At 30.7% G+C, this 21,769-nt stretch overlaps 1 protein-coding gene across 4 annotated transcripts in view; it reads right to left on the bottom strand.

Annotated features, from left to right (window-relative positions):
* LOC129944532 (neuronal acetylcholine receptor subunit alpha-7) overlaps positions 1-19,197 on the bottom strand; it is a 38,739-nt gene extending 19,542 nt beyond the window's left edge. The window contains exons 1-6 of one of the 4 annotated variants that reach the window (XM_056054026.1): positions 19,090-19,197; positions 6,403-7,335; positions 5,578-5,717; positions 3,104-3,148; positions 2,849-2,958; positions 2,329-2,509 (exon numbers count right to left, since the gene is read on the bottom strand). In XM_056054026.1, the coding sequence (XP_055910001.1) occupies positions 2,329-2,509; positions 2,849-2,958; positions 3,104-3,148; positions 5,578-5,717; positions 6,403-6,502 (576 nt within the window). In that variant the 5' untranslated portion in view covers positions 6,503-7,335; positions 19,090-19,197. Of the gene's footprint in view, positions 1-2,328; positions 2,510-2,848; positions 2,959-3,103; positions 3,149-3,914; positions 3,955-5,577; positions 5,718-6,402; positions 7,336-18,200; positions 18,914-19,089 lie in introns of those variants that run through there. The other 3 variants (XM_056054025.1, XM_056054027.1, XM_056054028.1) reach the window with 3 other exon arrangements.
* Positions 19,198-21,769: the final 2,572 nt, after the last annotated feature.

Raw genomic sequence — 21,769 nt, 5'->3', positions numbered from 1 at the left:
ATGCCGCATAGTAGACTTTATGACCGTCCTGAAAACTGATAAAAAAAGTTCTATCCCAACCACAAGAAAAGTTATATGCATTTTTTTGTTTATCCCTTTTTTTTTTCTTACTTTAAATTTTTTGAATACCACGACTACAAGTGAATGAGTTCCATCATTTTTTTTAGGAATATTTTACATTACTTGTGCCAACACATAAGTAGAAGAAAATTATTATAACTGTTGGACTTCTTAGAGAAACAAATTATTTAACATTGAATTTCAATGCAAAATGTGAAAACAAATAGTTTTTGAAAAAGTTAAATCATAGCTGGTATAAAAAAAAATGCATTAACTGAATGGCCAACTATTTAAAAAAATGCGCGTTTAATGCAGATTTCAAAATGGTATTACTTATTATTATATCTAGAGTCAATAGCAAGTTATTGGTAAAAATCTGCAATACTAGAGTAAAACAAAAGTTTTCAAAATTAGCACAGTAAACGTTAAAATAATACCAAGCGTTGAACATAGCAGACTTTTGATTTATTGGCGGTTTCTACGATGTTGTCCTAATGATAAATCCAAGCTTTCAACTTCTAGCGCCGAATACATTATTGATAAAAATGTCAAAAAGTGCAAAAAACGGTTACATTTTCTAGCTTGTTTTGAATTTTACCTGTTCTATTGGGCTTTAACAAACCCATCAAATATTTTGTTGGTTGCTATTAGTTTATTTGTTATTTTCTTCAAACAAAAAGTCTTTTGATTTAATTTTAATTGTTTTCTTTTTTAATAGTAAATTGTAAGATCCTGAGAAAGTGAGACCGCATAAATTCGTATGTTTTTTAAATTTTGAACCAAAGTTCTTGTAATTTGATCTTAATTCATAAGATTAAGACCACGACGAACACTTACTTATATAGTTTTTATTGTTCATTCTTCAAAAAAATTAACGGTCTAAATAGCTGTTTTCCTGAACCTGCTTTTTGATAATTAAGACTTTTGATTGAACTTTTTCGATGCCGCGTATTTTGTATTCTGCATAAGAATATGCAAACATACATTTCATTTATGGAGTGTGCAAAGGCAACGCAAACGAAGCTGTGACTCTGTATAGGGAAAGGTACCCTAACGCAGAGTCCATAGCTGTTTCTCGGAAGGAAGTGAATGATAGTCAAAATTGAAGAAGATCCTCAGTTTTTTGACAAAATTCTTTGGAGCGATGAGTCGACATTTAAAGGAGATGGCTACACTAATCTCCATAATCTCCACTTCTGGGCACTACAAAACCCAAACATCATGAGGGAAGACAGGTCTCAATACCAATTCAAAATAAACTATTGCACTGGAATTCTCAATGGGAAAATAATTGGACCCTTTGAGTTGCCGTTGATTTTAACTGCCCAAGGTTATTTGGAACTCCTCCAAAACGACGATCTCCCAACCTTGCTGGAAGAAGTGCCTCAAGAACTAAAGGAATCCCATTGGCTTCAAAATGATGGTTGTCCAACAGTTTGCTGTGCCTGTACGGGCATTTTTAAATGCCAGATATCCAGGCAGATGGATATTACGTCTGGGACCAATTTTATGGCCACCCCGTTCACCAGACCTAAATCCACTTGATTTGTTTCATTGGGGATGCATTAAGGAAATCATATACAGCAAGCCGATGAGGTCTTTAGAGGAAGTAAGAAATCGTGTGGAGGCAGCTGCACTTTTTTGACATTTTTATCAATAATGTATTCGGCCCTAGAAGTTGAAAACTTGGATTTATTATTAGGACAACATCGTAGAAACCGCAAAGTCCAACAGTTATAATAATTTTCTTCTACTTATGTGTTGGCCCAAGTAATGTAAAATATTCCTGAAAAAAATGATGGAACTCATTCACTTGTAGTCGTGGTATTCAAAAAATGTAAAGTAAGAAAAAAATAAAGCAAAGAACAAAAAAATGCATATAACTTTTCTTGTGGTTGGGATAGAACTTTTTTTATTAGTTTTCAGGACGGTCATAAAGTCTACTATGCGGCATTTCAGGGTTATCCATTACTTACGGGACACCCTGTATAAATAATGAGAATAGGGACAGTTGTTTGGGAGCTAGGGCTAGTTTACTTCGCAAAACAGAGAAAAAAGAGTTTTTTGAAACTTTGAGCACGTGTCGGCAGCATTTAGCGTTATCGAATCGAGCTGAAATTTTGGCTAGCTAAAAATCTGCAAAGACTGATCATTTTATGGGGTTCCCCCGACCCAATTTCGAAAATCGATTTATTGCGGTCACTCTAATGTATATGTATGTAGTATGTTTACTCTTTCGAGTATACATCATTCGATTATAGTTAGTACCTGAAATCCATCGTATGTCCATGAACCAAATTTCATTTCACATCGCTGATCATCGAAAGGAAACCAGGTGATATCAATTTTGCACGTTGATTTGAATATACCCGGCGGCACATAAAGGCACGAACCATTATTTCTTACTACAACATTAGTGGCGTACGTACCATCAAAACCTTCATCAGCGCTTCAATTTTGAAAAGAAACACAAACATGAACACACATATATACAAATTATAACCAAGTTTCCAAAATTTCAACTTTTAAACTAAACAATTAACATTTCTAACATCACTAATTGCAACGAAAAGCTTAATGAGATCCCTGAACTTAACTCACAGTTGTCCTCGTCGTTCAACTTGTTTCATAATGTTTTCGTTTTTCGTATAATTGTGTTTAACAAAGGATGAGACATCCTTGCTAAGAAACATTGTTCCAAAAAAGTATACATTTTTCTACTCCAGATTAAAACACAACAAGCGAAGGATGTTTTTCTTTTACTATGGCATGGCATAACATGGCTTACCTGTTGTACATAAGGACATCAGGTTTCCATAAACGATGGGGTGGTATACGTAAGTCTCGTACTCCGCCAAATTCACTAGAGTTCCATCTAAGATTCATGTCATTCCATTCCTTTTTTAAATAAAATTTAAATAAGCAATAGAAAATGGGGAAAATGTATGTACTACGGTACAGGTTATCATAAAAGTAGTTTAATTAAAAGCGATAAATTAATTAAAAATGATTACTTTAGCGTAGAAAAATTGTCTCTACTTACCAGTTTAAGCCAAATATTTGTAATTAATAGTTGATTTTTTTCATCCTGCAAGGAGGAAATCGAATAAAAATTAATTTTTCTTCTTGTTTAAAAGAAGGTGAAGGGAGTAAAAATACAATACAACTTGATGTCATATTTACTTATACGCAAAACTGTAACTCACTATTTGTCTATTTGTAACTACTTCTATTGTATCTTCTCTAAAATGTGTTTAATTATAATCATACAAAAATGAAAATTTCAACAATAAATCAAAGTTCTGAACTACATATACAATATACATATTTCGTGAATATTTAATTAAAAGCTTCAGCGAGTCGCGGGCCCAATATATTATGAGAAAAGGAATGTAAGAACTTTTTTTTTCTTTCAACAAAATTTCTAATATAGCTTTAAACTTGTAGTTTGGAGAAATACTATTGATTGCTTCTTTTAAGATTTACGAAAAAAGATATCATTCATCTTTGGAAAGTTAAAATGGTTTCAGACAAATTTCTCGTCTGGATTACACTAGCTTACATGTGTGAATTTTCATTTTATACAAGAAAGTCTGGTAACATCTAAAATATTGGTGGCATAATTTAGACAATACGTACATTATTTGGTTGAATTTCTTTTAGATACAAGGAAACGTTTAAGCGAACTATGTAAAAGATCCATTAAACCAACCATCAAAATCTATTTTCTATTCAAAAACAATAAACCGATATTTTCTAAAGCTATTCAATGTTTTTATGATTCTGTATTAAAATTAAATATAGAATCAAAGAGCGTGATTATAAGGAAGATGGGGTATATTCTTGGAACCTACCGCGTACTGTTGTCATGTGTTCTTTATCTTGCTGTTCTTTTGTAATGGAATGTGATTAAATAAATTCTTCATTAGCATTAAAATATGATACCGTCATATTCACTCTGTTTTGAACAAATTCTGTTCACTGACCTGTAAAATAACGTCTAAATAAATGTTGTTTTTTTTTACTTTATATACTCGACTTGTAATACTCAAAATGGTATTTATGTTTTAAGTACCTGAATTAAATTTTTCAATGGCTTGAAATAGTTAAAAATCTCATACGAAATGTTTTGTTTAAAACAACTAAATAATTGAATCAACTTAACCATGTAACTAAGACTTTAGGTTAATAAACATTCATTCGTGATATATTTGATTAGTATATATTTAAATTGTAAAGCCTTTTGATGGAAAATTGTCTTTAAATTTTTTCTTAATCATTCTATCATGCGGCATATCAAATAAATTATGCCTATATAATTTGCTAATTTATAGACAGTTTGAGAAGCCCGCGCTGATAGAAACATTACTCACAACTCCTCTGCCGATGGCTATACCGTCACAAAATTGGTATGCATGTTTTGCTTTTGATACAGGCAATAATAATTTTGCCTTTTTGCGTATATGTAGCAATTTAGACGTGCAAAAAAATGATGTAGACATTTACGGAAATGTTCATTTTTATTGAGGTAATAGCCCAATAATACCAATAATTTTTCCAATTTATTTGTAAAAAAGCTCAATTTCTATTCTAAGCCATTGCATTCGATGAAATTTAATTTTGAATTCAAGGCCATGTCTCTAAGCGACTTATAAATACTTTTATATCTGTGTCCATTTCCATTCAAATTCACATTGCTTTTACTTACCCGTCAATTAAGCTACTTCAACTCAAAAATTGTTTAAGAAAATTATTTGTATGATATGGATGTACATATGTATACATATGTAGATATTCGAAAGCGAGATTACACATAACAATAATAATAGGCTATAATTTGTGTCCTTTCAAGTTCGTTTTTTATGTGTCTTCATTTCATCTTCTTTCGGTTTTTTTAATTGGGTCATTATTATTTTTGATAACGACTAGCCTTTTGCAAAAAAAAATACATTGATTTTGAACAACTTTTTAAAAAAATCATGTATTAACTTAAATGCAGCATATTTGTGAATTGTATTAGAGTGAACGGAATTCTGTAAGAAATAATGCAATAATTGGGGACCTTAATACTATGTAGCTAAAACGTAGTACAAAGTTTTATTGAAATAAGGGATTACTAAATTTGGTCCATGTGTTGGGAACAAGACAAAGCTCAGTGTTGCTTTCTTACGAGTACAAATATCACACGTACCGTGTGTTCATTGAATGTTCCCTTATTAGGTTAACAAGGTATTTTTCATTTGATCAGGAAAGTAACTTGCAATACCAGTGCACTACTACCTACCTAAAAAGTGAAATTTTCTGGGTTACGAGCTATTTAATCTGCTGCGAAGGTGCATCAAAAACTGAATTTCAGGAGAAAATGGTTTTTCGGTATTACGGGATCTTAGGTGAGTTTTCGGAATTCTTAGTTACTTAGATTTTGGTTTTTCTTCGATTTTTTGTTTTCAGGATTTTGACTTGACTAGATTTCATATCCATAATCACATATGTGCTTTATAACAACAAAATACTTACGACATCAATTATTTGCATGAGCGTCAATCCAAAACTCAGCTGCAATGGATCGGATTCGTTGACAACTGGACGCTCCAAACTGTTATAGCTGTCAAGTAGCTGATGGAGTAATCTTTTTTCATGTGGCCCAGCAAAACAAACTGTAAATATAATGGAAATGCAGTGTTATTACTATTTACTCCTTTTATTTATTATTTTAGTAACGTACAAGTTGGTATATTACAATCAATCTTTACAATGAGATTTTCATTAGATGTTACACATTTTGAAATTACAACATTAATAGAACCAACGCTTTTTTCCAAGTTCTAGTTAATATCATTTGAATTGATGGCGATGGAAATTTGCAAAATTTTGTCTTAATACGTAAAATATTACATTTAAAACATAAATCTTTTAAAGCTTGAGCAATGGATAAATGAATGCAAACCTTACGAATCGAACTTATAAATACAAAATTTCGTAAAGCAATATGATATTAATATATTAAATCCAAGTCTCTTAATTGAATTCTATTTGAATGTGACATATTTATGTATGTTGCCATTTGAAACTTTAAACAAGCTTAACATAATGCAATTATTCAAAAATTCAAAAAAGCTTGTTTTGAAATAATAAGTAGCTCTCCGTATAGGTATAAGAAGGGTTGGTTGACATCTTGATATACTCATAAAATGGGACACATTGTAATTTAATACAATATTTTAATGTATGTATACATAAATTAGTATTATATACATATTTTTGTATATATACATACAAAATATATACAGTACATGATAAATGACTACAACTACGAATATATAAAAATAATAGATAACTTACCAGGAAGCACGGGTATCGATCCAAATCCTAATAAAATCCAGCAGAGGGCATGTAATGGTTTTTGTAGTAAGTTCATTATAATGGTTTTTAGGTAGAACATTTTTGACAAGAGTGTATAGTTTGATTTTTTTTATTTTTTTTTTTGCTCTAAGGTTGATAGAAAAAGTGAGTGTGAAAAGGAATTCTGACGCAAAGATTTATTAGCCTCTGAGTATCTTCTGAATTTTATGTTACTTAGTGCTGACCCATTCAAGGGCCTTTTTATGTTTTGAATCCGTGAAACCTTTGTGGCCGCAACCTGTCAGCTAAGATCCAGTCGAAACGATTTCATGCGCTTCGAATTTTGTTTTTGTATCAACTACGCTGGGATTTTAGGCTTCAAGGGGTAGTTTATAAAAAATTCAAATATATATTGAATGGTGGTGTTGTTATTGTTGTTGTTGTTTTTATTGCGATTGCTGTTTCTGTAATTGTTGATGTTGTTTGCATAGCGCTGTGTCTTACTCTTTATATATAGTATTAAAATTAAAATTAGAAACTAATTAAGAAAATTAAATCAGTACGTATATATGTATATTTTTTAATTTCTTGTTGTTGAATCTGTTTTGCATTGACTTTAATCTTTTTTATATTTTGTTTATAATTTTTCGTATTTAGTCTGGGGCATTATTTAAGTTTATGATTTAGTTTTTTTCTATTCAAGACGTTATTTTTTATTAATTTTTATTTTTGATTAAATATGAAAACTTTTATTAATTTTTCGATTTTTAATTGCTTTTATTTAAACTTCGTATAGATTAATGTGTGTTTGAGATAAATATTTTTTTTCATTTTACTTTTAAGATCTCCATTTTAAAGTGGTATCTTTCCTTCATTTTATTGATTAATATTTGTAATTGAGTGTAACTAGATATGAAAAAAACAAGTGCTGATCTGAAATGAAAAAACAAATACAAATAAATTAATTTAATAAAAATATAAAAAAGAACATATACTATTCTTGTTAATTACTAAATTAACTGCAAGAACTAGGTTGAAATAAGTTTCCAATGTTCAGGATCTGATATTATCAGAATTTATTCATCAATTAATTTGCAATTCTGATTACTACGGTGTATTAGTAATATTCTTCATAGAAATAAAAATAAAAAAAAGAGGCTGGGATGCGACCCACACTGATAACTTCTGTCGATTTTTCCAAATTTGCGTACTATTTTTTGTAGATTTATTATTTTATGAAAAAACGGACTGTTGGATAAAATAAGTTTGAAGCCAATATTTCAAATTTTTGAAAAGATATTTGAGTCGAAAATCAATTCTTACCAACTTTTGTTAATTTTTTTTTTTTGTAAAAAAAACTGTCAATTCGATTTTTCTCAAAATTTGTCCTAATGATGAAAACATTATTTCTTATAAGTAAAAATTAGTAAGAAGTTATTATCTTAAATTTTTGAAAAGATATTTGAGTCGAAAATCATTTTTTACTAACTTTTGTTAATTTTTGTTCGGGTTTTAATTTTTTGTAAAAAACTGTCATTTCGATTTTTTTCAAAATTTTACTGAATGTTTACAACAATATTTTTTGAAAGATAAAAGTAGATTAAAGCCAATATCTCTAAGTTTTGAAAAGATATTTGAGTCGAAAATCATTTTTTACCAACTTTTGTTAATTTTTTTTCGGTTTTCAATTTTTTGTAAAAAAAACTGTCAATTAATTTTTTTTAAAAATGTTACTGAATGTTGACAACAATACTTTTCGAAAGATAAAAGTAAATTAAAGCCAATATCTCAAAGTTTTAAAAAAATATTTGAGTCGAAAATCAATTTTTACCAACTTTTATTCATTTTTTTTAGATTTTTATTTTTTGTAAAAAAAAATGTCAATTCGATTTTTCTCAAAATTTTATGAGATGTCAAAAACGTTATTCTTCGTTGAACAAAATTGTTTTGGAGATGAAACCATATTTTAGTCGTAAAATTTTGGAGCTATTGGTTCTTGAGCTATGGAGGACCAAAAAAACGTCGCGAACGTACGAACGTACAAACGTACGTACACACGCACGCACAGACATCTTTCTAAAAATCTTTTATTTCGACTCTGGGACCTTGAAACATCGAGAAATGTCAAAATTTTCAATTTGACAAATCGGACCCATTACAATAACTTCCTATGGGAAGTGAATAAGATTAATTAATAATTGAGTTAAATGCGTTATGTCTAAATCAATCGATGTTTTTATAAACACATTGAACTGTTAAATGTTCCTAATAAGAGATTAATGGTTTACCGTGATCTTATTAACTTCATTACTTATATAATTATTTTAAAATTAAGGAAACTGTGCGCTATGTGTGACTTATAAGATCTATCAGTAGGAATCAAATAAGTAAAACGTAGAAACACGTTCTGTGCTGTAGTGCACAAAGATTGGCGTTAAATGTAGGTAAAACCGGACGCAATGTAAGGTCGGTGGAATCACGCCGGGCATCGATTATCGTTGCTTGGTTAACATAAACATCTTGACGAAAATCTTTACTATGAATTTTAGAACGAGATTTCATCTGGTTCTTTTGGCGTGCGGAAATGCCCTTCAGACCATCCCCGAGAGAATTGTGCAATGATGTGCGTTATTCAGCTTCTGAAAATCCTAAATCATTTGTTGTAGAACGATATGTGGAGACAAAAAAAAAGATAGCCTTGTCCCACAGTGGTGAACTTGAAATGTGACCTTAATGCCATTATCAGACAGGGGTGATTTTTTCTTTAAATGCAAAAATTAATCGTAAGGATCAAAGCGTTGCTCACGACGCTACGTGGTGGACGCAAATTGAGTAACAATTTGCTGCTATTAACATAAACGAATTTAGCATATTAAAACATGATAATCCAAGACAAAATCATTTCTCCATACAAAATATAATCGTTTCTACCTGGCAGCATTTTATGTCATTTGCTCAAATTCTTTATAGGCAGTTTTTTATCGTAACTAAATACCAACTACTTTTAAGCTGCTAATTCAGGTAATTTGATTTTATAACCTATTTAATCGTTTAAGAACTTCTATCCAATATCTATAGAGGGTGAACATAAGAATAAACAATGCTAGCTGTAATGATGTAAACGTGAATATAATGTTTCAATTAGTGTTGTTAAAAATGTATAGTCATAACACTATCTCATTCAGAATTTTAGATTATCTGACTGAAACTTTTATGAATTCTATTCATTGCATCTTAAAAATTAATGAATTATACATTTTACGAGACTGTTTTTTACTTACATACATACATATTTATATTGCGAGTAAAAATTAATAATTCCATATTTGTATTTTTAATTTCACTATCTTTTTGTTTTGCAACATAATATACCAACACACCACACCTGCAAGGATATATCATTAGAAATACATATATAAATATATGTTCAGAGTTGTTGACATTGAAGGCGAAATCGCGTATTTGTTAGTATTCAAATTGCTAAAATCGATTACCTATGTATGATATTTATATGTATACATACATTAGACTTATCTCCACAAACTTTATTTATTCTGTATATTTTGCTAAAAGAATGTGCACAGTATCTATGATATTTTTGAATTTTGCAAACTGTCATTCACCATCATTTTAATATCTCTTGTTGCTTTCAAAAATCGATCTCACTTAAAGCAAAGTATGCAACGTTTTTCATTTTTTTAATCCTTAACCTTACGTTGTATGAAAATGTACAAATACATACAACATCATATTACATATATGGTCGTACATAGAACTAAAGTCTGATAAAGTATTCAAGAATACAGTATCAAAATAATAAACAAAAACACCGCAGATTTTCAAGGACTGCATGCATTTTGTATTTGGAAATCAATAAAAATGCTCACTTCGTGTTTTAAAATATATACATAAAAACACAGCACTTAAACTTTTTTTAAGAATTTAAAGAATTTTTATTTTGTATTTAATTATCCTCATCATGTATAGTTTTTAGTAAGTAAGTCTCCCTTTTCTCACCACAATGAACCAATTTTAAAAGTAAAGGCCCAACTATAATAGGCATAAGCTAGCATATGCGCGCATAAGTAATCGTGCGAATACAAAGAATCTCAATACGCTCGCTCGCCGCATAAGTAAAATCTGACATGTAGATACGTGGCATAATAGGCATAGGCATAAGCAAACATAAGCTTATGTCAAAAACCCAACGAAAATTCACTTAGGTTTGCGAAATTACTTCATAGCCATAATGCAATTTTGCTCACGTCATATTTTACTTATGCGGCGAGCGACTGGGATCGCTCTTGCTTAAGTGTGCTTAAGTTAACGAAACTGAGAAAAATTGAACGAAACGGAGCTAGACTCCATTATGTTCACTCGTATTGAGATTCTTTGTATTCGCACGTTTACTTATGCGCGAAAATGCTAGCTTATGCCTATTATAGTTGGGCCTTTAACGTGTCAATAGGAAGAGAATTTTATTATACAGTGCGTGTTGTATTTTTATGAAATACAAATTTACAATTTGATGAAATACTTACATACATTTTTATTATAATAAAATCATGATATACACAAATGATTTGTTTAGATAAGTTAGTTTCCCTTGATTTAACATTTTTTGTCTTATGATCAAATAAACCAAGGGATGACCCGTGTGGAATGTTTTTGTGGGCAGTGGGAACGCAGCCAATCTCAGTCCATACCTCAGGGGCACCTCGTACCCAAAACAAAACTCATCCTAGGAAAAATATCATACTGGTAATCGAAGATCAATGATTTGTATCTTTCCTATTACCGTCTGGCTTAATCATATTTAATTGTTAATAATTTAATTTACGTTAGAATTCTCTATGGGTAGGTATTATATTAAAACTGATTACTTATTTTTAAAGCCTGAAAAGCGAAAGCAGCAAAAAAGGCAACGTATTGATTACCAAAGATTAATTTTTGACCAACGAATTAAATGATTTTGCTATTTTTATTAAAAGCAAGAAAAGCTGCTACTAATTACAGAACGCTTCGGGCATATTCTGAAAATTTTGTTTTAATAACTTATGTATGAACACAATTCTGTGTTACAAATTTATATTATTAATTTTATTTAAATAAACTGCATTTTTTTATTCCTAAAAAGTGGTTAGTTTTGAAGATTTTAGTGACTTTTTTCTCCATATTACAATTTTGACTATTTGTTTTTATTTTAGATAATATTTTTGTACATTTACATATATGATTTAAGTTCCATGCATTTTATGTTTTAGAGTATTATTATCTTTTATATGCTTTTAATTGAAATGTGATACATTTGTTCTTGTTTAAAAAAAAAAATAATATCAAGTTTAGCTCCTAGTTCCGCAACCAAGCCTTGTATCTTCACTTACATAACTTCCTTCGCCAGTTTCGTTTATTTTCTATCCATGTAGATTATGTATGTATATACTCTTTATCAGTTACAAATCAAAGTATTAAGCCTTCCTTAAAACGTAATTTCAGTTTTATAAATATTAATTATGAATTTATTTTACCGTTACTAACGGTTATTTCAATGGGCCCAATTTATAAATTCTGACATTTCTTGACATTTAATTATTCGTGGAACATATCCTTGGTTGTAAGAGAGTGTCTATGCGTAGGTACATGTGCACGTTAGTACATCCGTGCGTTCGGAATAATTTGTTCGTCCTCCATATCTCAAATCAAAACCCAACATAGATATGGACTTCAAAAAAATTTTATTTGAGCTGTTTAGTGATTTTTCTATGAAAAACAATTTAAGAAAAATAAAATAATCATGCAATCAACTTCAAACAAATTTTATTTTAGGCATTATAACCTCACACACAACAAAAATAAATTGAAAATTAACAGCCAATGGTTGTTTTTATAAATCGAAACAAAGATAAAACTAAATTGTATCACCACCAATATATCTTACAAACAAGAAAGTTTATTACATTCTAGAGAAAGAACAGATCCAACGCCTCACGAACCTGCAACCCGAATGCTTACAAGATCGCTTCGTCATGCTTTCCATATTGCTCAAGGTCTTAGCGGGTTCTACCTTCAGTCATGCCGAATCCGAACAGATAATTTAAGAAAGCACATGCAAAAATTACTTTACCATGATTGTCAATTCCTCGCAAGGGGAAGGTTTTTGTGCCACAGACAGGGATTGAAACCAAAACATCTGGCATCACAATCCAACACGCAATGGGTATTAGATTTATTTTTGTTTAAGTATTAAATAAAACAATCCGCAATAACTTAAGGAAAAATGACGTTTATCCAAACCAGCGAAATATTTCTATAACTTTAGGTTTTTAAAATATGTCCCTTTAAAAATGCTATTGCAACAATAGCAACAATACAATAAATTGTATGATAATATTGCAAAGTACGCTATGAGTCTTTATTTGTTTCATAATTTAGAATTAAATTATTAAATTTAAATACCCGTTCTTAACATTTGTTTGTATATATTTTGATTATTTCAAAAATTTGATATTAAAGATCCTGGAATTGACTGTGCTACGCTTTACTATAGCTTCATTTTATTAACATACTATTAATGATATAATGATAATTTTGTATAGCGTTCCGACCTAAACCTAGCATCTCTAAACATGTTGTATTCATTATACGAAAAAAACTTCTATCTGTGTAATATTAAAATGTAAATATTTAGATAAATATGCACAAAAAAGGGTAATTTAGAGTTTCTATAGGAATAACTTGCATACTTATTATCAGACAAGCATTATATGACAACATGAGAGCATAAGTTTTTGTTTACCTATACTACAGAAAATATAGCTGATCTTTTCTAACAACATAAAAATCGTTGACCTTTTGAGCTTTCGATAAAAATATTTTAAAAAAACCGGATATAAAAATAACTAGCATGGATTTTTACACAAAGTAGAACGATTATATTGTAAATGTCCTTCAATTAAACACGCGGGAAACTTAATTTAACATTATTGAGGAAAACAAAATAAAAGCTTAGGTAAATATGAAAATAGAGACATCAAAAAAGTATATGTATAAGGGAGATACATTATATTCGGTAATCAAAAGTTAACTATTAAGAATTTTAAAAGTATAACATTTCGGTGTTATACATAATTATTCCTGTATTAAAATAATTTTATGTAATGCCTCTACTCTTAAATTTTTTTTCGGAATCTTGTTTACCTTATTTTACCTACTATATAATATAATTAAAATTGTATTTTAGAAATCTGTGTGACTGTGAAGATTTGTTAGAAAAGTGCAAACAATTCTATAAATATGTCAGTCCTTAATATTAATACTTAGTAGTCAACAGTAAGCTCAGTGTAAAGAGATTACCTTAGAATTTAACGCTACAACTCTTACTAGCAACTTATTCAAATGTTTTCATCAAATTATTTTCTACTTATATCTCGTATGTGATAAATATAATTTGTTAGTAAGAATCAACAAATTGTTAAATAAATAAATAAAAGACGTTAAACATAAATTAATAAAAAAATAAATAAAAAAAATAATAAATTAATAAATAGATAAGTATAGACAAACAATACATTAATAATGAACATATAGCATATAGAAAATAAACGAGTAATATTTAAACAATGGTACGAATAATTCAAGCTAACAAAAACATATTCGAAAGATGGTTAATGAATCAATTGATTTATAAGCGGACTTTCAGAGATTTTACAATTTAGCAAGAAGTTGTTAGTCAGTTTATTGATTTTAAGAGATATCAATTGAACATTTGCTTTCCATGTATGGTGGAACGATATCGTGGAAGGTTAAGCATAATTTTTAGAAGCTTTTTTTGTGATATTTGTAGTTTTTTTAGATCATTTTTTACACATTTCCCCCAAACCTGGCATCCATACAGAAATATTGCCTGGAATACTACTTTAACTTCAAATATCTCGAAAAACATTAATCGCAATAATTTACCTTCACATTTTTTCTGTAGGCTAGGCATATGTATATATGAACAAATAAGGTTAAGTAGCCCGTATATTAATTAATTACAGATATACCACAATAAGCGCTTTTATAGAGCGTGATTCAATATAATGATCCAAAACATACGGCTCAAATTGTCAGTGATTGGCTCCTTTCGAGGATTTTGTAGTTGCCCGCGTTGGGCATATATTGATGCTCATCTGTTTTTAGTTTAAATTGCGCTTTTACGTTTTTTATCAATAAAGGAAGAAACTCCTTATAATACAGATTTTTTCTTTGTGGAATGACATCAAAATTAATATTTTAAACACAACTCCACTGTCAATTTTGTTAACAGTTGCTATAAAGTCTACAAGCTACAAAAAATGGTCGTACGTAGATTATTGTTCGCCACTGTATGTTAGTATGATGTGCCTACGTTCAAAATTTTAGTTCAAAATAAACAAAAAAGCTTTTATGTCAGAAATGTCCATTTATGTATACCAGGACTCCGTATAAATCGGATTTAAACTTTTTCCTAACATTTGGGTTAAATGTGTGCGAAACAACTTGGAAAATAAAAACAAACACAAATATACTCTTAAGTGCTAGAAGCTCTTTAGATAAAATTTCTTACAAATGTTATTAAGGTAAAAGCAGACAAGAAACAAGGGCACTTTGATCTTATCGAAACTTTTATAATTCGTTCGTGTTAATTCTTTTCACACATTACAAATTTGTTTATAATATTTATGTACATACATATACAAACATTTGGTCAAATACTAATAAAGTATACTAAAAAGGAAATTTAAGGAAGACACATTTACATTTAGGTATATTTTTTGAGAGATTTACAAGTATTCTAAGTACCTAAAAGAGATTACTCCCCTTATATGTATACATTAAAAAGTGAAATTTATACACACATATTATTGAAATGCAAACATTTAATCGTCATTTTTGTTTTGCTTTTTATATGACATCGCATATTTACTACCACAAAAACTCATGAGTTCCTGGTGTAATTCTAAATCGAAAAACGTATGTTTTAATTTACTTGTTTTTTTTTTAAGATTGAGATCAAACCAAAAGCTGTAAGCTGTACTCGACTTGAATTTTCGAAATTCGTCAGCTAACCAAATAGTATATCACTTAATAATTTCGGACTTATTATATCTACTGCAAAAAGCATGGAATTATAACAATCACATAAGGTGGTTACGATTAACGCGCTACCGCGGATATAAAGTAAATAATTGGCTCTTAATCAGTTTATTGAATAGGCACTAAGGGAAATAGCTTTCTTAAGCTCCTCGACAGACCATAGAAATTCAGTGGTACACTTGATCGTATACGCACTTTTTGCGTTGAATGAATTCGATCTGATTTCTCCTACTTACTTCTCTCGAATATCATGTGGGTTACACACAATGGGTATAAAGCTAAACAAATTAATTTTTTCAGTTAATTTCAGTACATTTGCATGTTGCATAAAGTCCCAAAGATTATGTTCACATTTTGTCCAAGTTCGAAATGCCTAGAACAAATATTTATCTTTGTAATATTTGAGCTATGAGATCAACGAAGTTCAAATGCAATTTATATTTTCAAAACCCAAAAAAGAATGATATAACTTCTCAACAGTAGCGAAGTTCTCATGGATCAAGTTATAATCTTAATTTGAAGCAAATTTTTGATAATGTTTTGGAGTTGATTCGAATTTAAAAAAGAATGTTGTAAAAAAAATGTTTGCCAATCACTCTTGAAAACATAAATCAACCCTATAATATAAATTTTAATGAATAAATAAGTTTCAAGAAGCAAGTTCTTGGCTAGTAATTCGTTCATAATTATAATTCGAAGACATTTTTCTTAAAACTCATGCATAAAATCTTAAATGTTTTAAATTTACAAATGTTTTATAATATATGTTCATTTAAAAATATGAAATTAAAAGAAACCGTTAATTGATTTTTTATTTTAAATTTATAACAATTTAGTATTACATTATAGTGTTTGTAATATATAATTTAGTGGAAATATCTTGCGATATTGGTTCGTATGATATTTATTTATATTTCAACTAACATTTGCAGTTTTTTTTTCAAATTGCTATACCTACTAACAGAAACATTCAATTTTTTGGAAAGTCCTTCCTTCTTCTTTTGATGTTATTTATCTGTTTTAAAGTCGATATCTATCCTGGTTCTTGAGATATGGACGACGAAACATGTTATCTCGAACGAACGATTGTACAAACGTTCACACGCACCCACAGACATCTCTTTAAAAATCTTTGATTTAGATTCTAGGGACCTTGAAACGTCGAGTAATGTCAACATTTTTAATTCAACAAATCGGACCGAATACGATAGCTTTCTATGTAAAATTAAACATTTCATGGTTTCAATTGGTCTGACACACCCATTTACTATCTAAAATCAAGACTAGCATAATTATAGAAAGCCTTCATAACTTACTTGCTATATTTGACATTTATGCCCAGAAAAAAACACAAATGACATAAACTCAATTTGTAATACATTTAAAAACTTGAGATCCTTCATTGTTATTTATTTCCTTTTTTATATTTATGTATGCATGTATGTATTTATACTAGAATTTGCTTCCAAGATGTCAACGAAAGAACAAAACAATCAATCTCTTTTAAAACATTAGTTTAAGAAAGACAAATTCTCAATTAGGTACTCTTAGTGTAATGACCGTAGACAAAGTCCCACATTTTGACAATTATACGAACAGCAACTATGTAGAATATATGTACAGTATACAAAAATATTATTGCGTCGCGTCGCACTAAACATTTATCATATTCATAATAGTACCTACTAAATAATCAACACCATTTCGTTGATCACATCACTGAATATTCTAAATAGGCTTCCGTATAAAATAAAACTCAAACACCAAAAAAATTTCACCCAAAGTCCATCAGCTACGCACTCGCGTCAACTGAATTTATAGTTATAGAAGAACAAAGTGTCAAAATGGAATCACATATTTTAGTTAAAAAAGCTTAAGAACAATCAGAAAAACTGAACAAACAAAGCTGAATAAACAATGAGGGTTTCTTGTTGATGATGACAACGCTATCGCCAAAGGACATCATCATCAGAATGGAGCACAACTACAAATGAACATACATGGATACATTTATATAACAAGCAACTTTTCAAAGGTGCTTTAAATTTGCATTTACATAAACAAACTAAGTGGGCTTCAGATATCAAATGAAATATACCCACTCTGCCCGAAGATAGATGAATATTTAATACAACTTATATACCAACTCGAGTAGCTATAGTTTTTCTACACAATTTTCATATTTATGTCATCCAAAAGTCAAAAGTCATTTAACTTTAGTCCTCAGTCCTCACACATCACCTACCTATGCCAACCTGCTTACCTACAATTTTCCACCACCCACCGGATATTCCGGATAATGGTACTGTCCTTGAATGAGACCATAATGCTCATAGTAAAACAAAGGACGTAATGCACTTAAGGAAACATCCTTAAGTACAAAAAGCAACAAGCAACAATATAACACATAATATTCAATACAGTTTTGAAGTCTTCTATTGTTAAGCCCATTTATGTATGTATGTATGTTTCCGAGCATAAAAATGTGATTTTTGTTCTTGTTCAAATCGATGCCTTAAAAGGGTTTCGCGAAAATTATAATTATTCCTTGATTATGGCAAAGATAAGTAACATTGACTAAAGACATCAAATAGTATTGCGGGCGACCGAGTGTATTGTTGTATTCACTGATGTTGCACTGCAATAATTCCTCATCCTTTATACATTAAGCTTGTACGTACTTTTGCTCTGTATCCTTCGGTGATGTCGCACGGATTACAAACTTTCATGAGCAGGTCACAAAATCATAACAAAGCATTTTTTTCTATTCTCTCAACTGCACTGCTTTTTAATAACTTTTCATAAGATTATTTTTTTTGCTAGCCAAACTTTCTTCGGCAAGGATTTAAGGACAAAATTAATAGAGTAAGAAAATTTTCACTGGTTTTTCACATAAATCTCAAACTGCTTATGTATGCACAAATTTGTGTTATCACATCCATTACATTTATTTTTTCGTTTCCGTGTTCGTAATCCAAGTTTGGTGTTCGTACGTGGTATTTTGAAGGATGGTGATTTTTCTTGTTCGGAGATTTTAGTAAAAGGTGTACGATTTTTCATTCATGAGTTGAAACATTTAGAAAAAAAACAATATTAAATTATTTATTTAATTGCAGACAAGTTAATAACAAATTGTTGATTAATAGTATTACGGAGATAGAAAACAGGAGAAAGTATAACGACAACGACCGACACGTTCCAGGCAACGTTCTATACTAAAAACCTAAAGGATGTTTACTCGAAGTAAAGGAATTTCAAAGATTTCAACAACTTCTGCTGGTGCAGGAGAAGAATCAACTTGGCCACATTCTTCCAACAATCACTTGCAGCAAATATTTGTTCTTATATTATGAGATTTTGCAGAATAACACTTCCCCTATTTACAAGTGGATTTTAAAATAAGAGAACAGGTAAGGAAGAGATTTTTATATCTTTGTTATAGAATACTTAGATTTTTTTAAGGTACACGAGATGTTTCTTTTTTAATTTTAATTTTATGTAATTAAGCAACTGTTATTATTGTAAATCATTAAAAAACGTAATTCTTTCTTTATTGAAACTGAAACTAACCCAAATATATGCAGAACTACGAAGCGAGAGTATCTATATTATTATTAAGTGCAAAAGAAGGAAGAAAATAAGATATGTGTGTGCGGCACTACACTTGGTAAACGTACTAAACTCTATTGAGCCCTTGAAAAAAACAGGAACTTTTGCCTTACAGAATTTTCCCCATCTTAAGGATGAACATGTTTTGGTATTGCGCACACAATGTCCAGTCCACTTTTGACAGTGTTTTCGGAGTATGGTTACATGAAGACAAAAATAGTGAAATAAATGGAAACATTTTCTGTTTAATATCTCGGCTACAAAATATGAATTTTCAATAAGTACATGGATATGTAGTTTTTTTCAACATTTTATGAAAACACCCAGTGGGTAGGGGTAGTTTTAAATCACCCACGTGATTTTAAAAACTAATATTTACAAACAAGATAGCTATGGGTTGTGTTGTTATCTTCCTAACATAGAATTGGTTAGGCTGGATCAGTACAGCTGCACTGCACCAACATTAGAGTTTCATGGTTCAAAACAATTACGCTTGATTTTTTAAATTATGCATGGACAAAATGAAGTAAATAGAATTTCCCCTATACGTGCAAGGACATTTGAAAAATCGCGAACTTTTGGTTCAGATGATATAAAAGTAATTTTTTAAATTTTGTATACATTACGAAGGTAAATAATTATAAGAGCATTTAATTATTGGGACAACTTTACCACGGAATAAGAATTTTCTTGGCCTGAGCCAGAAAACATGGACTCCGACAAGGTGATGGTTTGGCCTACCTCCTCTTCAACCTGGTGTTTGGGAAAGCACGTCAACAAAAGGGACCGACGTGACGTCACTAGGTCCAGAAGGAAAAACGGAATACAATGGTGACGTCGACTGCGAGAACAACAATTGGTAAAACAATCAAGGTAGCTGAGAAGAATTTGAAGCTGTGTTATCTTTCAAATACCTTAGATTAAAAGTAGTAGCCAATAAGAACATAAAAGAAGAAATACACGGGCGGTTGCTCTAAACTGCTGCTGTACTATAGGGTTTTTAAATTGGCCCGGGTAGATGTTTAGCGCCCCGTTGTGGCTATTTCATTTAGGTGACATCTGTCAATTCTTTTGTTTATTATTCAGTTGTTTATGTCTATTCATCAAGGCAAGTTACACGATTGAACGGCACGTTTAAATGATAAAACTTTATTATCAAAATGAGTGTTCGTTAACACGAACGTTGCACGCATTGCACCAATTTTACGGTAGACGTGGTGACCAGTGTACAGCATAACCCGAGGCAGTCTATTCCTTGCCGCGCACAAGAACTCTGGGTTTCGCAGATTGCAACTTGGTGAATTTTGCGTCGGGAATTGGGCCTACATCCGTACAAGATCGAACTGACCCAGGAACTCAAAGTTCATGACCATAGACAAAGCCGTTTGTTCGCTGACTGGGCTCTGGCAGGACAGCGTTACGTGCTACACAGCCAACGCCACGACATCTACACACAACATCTTCCCGCCCTTATTGAAAAACACTATAGATGATGATTCTGCCAGTACTCACATATGGATCCGAGACAGCTCCGACCTCTTAGGCGTGTTCGAGAGGATGGTCTTGCTGACAATATTTGGGCCCCTCATGATGAGCAAAAATTAAGCTCTGTAGACTCTAGTGGCTAGAGACCTACCTCTTATGAGTGAAAAGGAAGCAGTCTGATAGGCAACAAAGCGGAAGACCATGCTTACGCTGGAGTGATTTCATAGACCAGGGCACCCCAAGCCTTAAGGCGTGCAACTGGATGACGTGTAGACTCTTGATTTAAATAAATGGTGAGAATGGGTTGTCGAGCAGGAGATGAGGATTCTGAAATTATAAGCAATCGCTTATTGCTTCATTTTTGTCCGGACTCTTAAATTATGATGTGCTTAGTTGTTCGAACACGGGGCTTACATAACTATGTTTTGTTTATAGAAAATTCGGGCGTGAAATACAATATTCGAATAGGAAACAGACATAACGTATGTGTCGATATAGTATAGGTATACTGCATACATACATATATCTAGTATATAAAGAAAATTAGTCTTCCATCAAAATCAAGTTTAAAAAAAAAATACTGATGTTTTAGTCTATGTATGTAATATCTACCTAGAATAATATTTCGAAGTTTCCGAATCTGATAAATAATGGAAAAGTTCAGACGACTTTTTTCGTGAAATTAGGGTACCAACACCATGATCGACGCAATGAAGTACGGTAGCAGATTCCTTGACAAAATAAAAGAACAAAGATGCAATTACTGGAAAAATGCTTTCATTATCGAAAATTTAATTAAAAACAATATCATACCAGAGATTGGCCAAAAGATCAGAACTTTAGAATGAACACTTCCCTACAATAAAATATTCTAAACCACTACTGGGGAATTACAAACATCAACAATGTTTATCCTGTATCACTTTAAGTGATAGAGTCTTAGATTAATAACAAGCCTCCTCACTGGTCACCGCAATTTTAATAGACACCTGAACATCCTGGGATTATAGAGCAGTGCTATCTGCAGGTTCTGTTATGAGTGGGGAAGCACCTGACCTGAAGTAAATGAAAGCACAGTGTTCACGAGAGACACAGATATATTAGACATTACATTCCATTCATATTAGAAGATACCCCAAATTACGGGTATTTTAAC

Source organism: Eupeodes corollae, chromosome 2 (assembly GCF_945859685.1).
Source record: "Eupeodes corollae chromosome 2, idEupCoro1.1, whole genome shotgun sequence".
NCBI lineage: Eukaryota > Metazoa > Arthropoda > Insecta > Diptera > Syrphidae > Eupeodes > Eupeodes corollae.
Note: the sequence above shows the minus strand (reverse complement) of the source record. Positions and strands in the feature narration are given on the sequence as shown.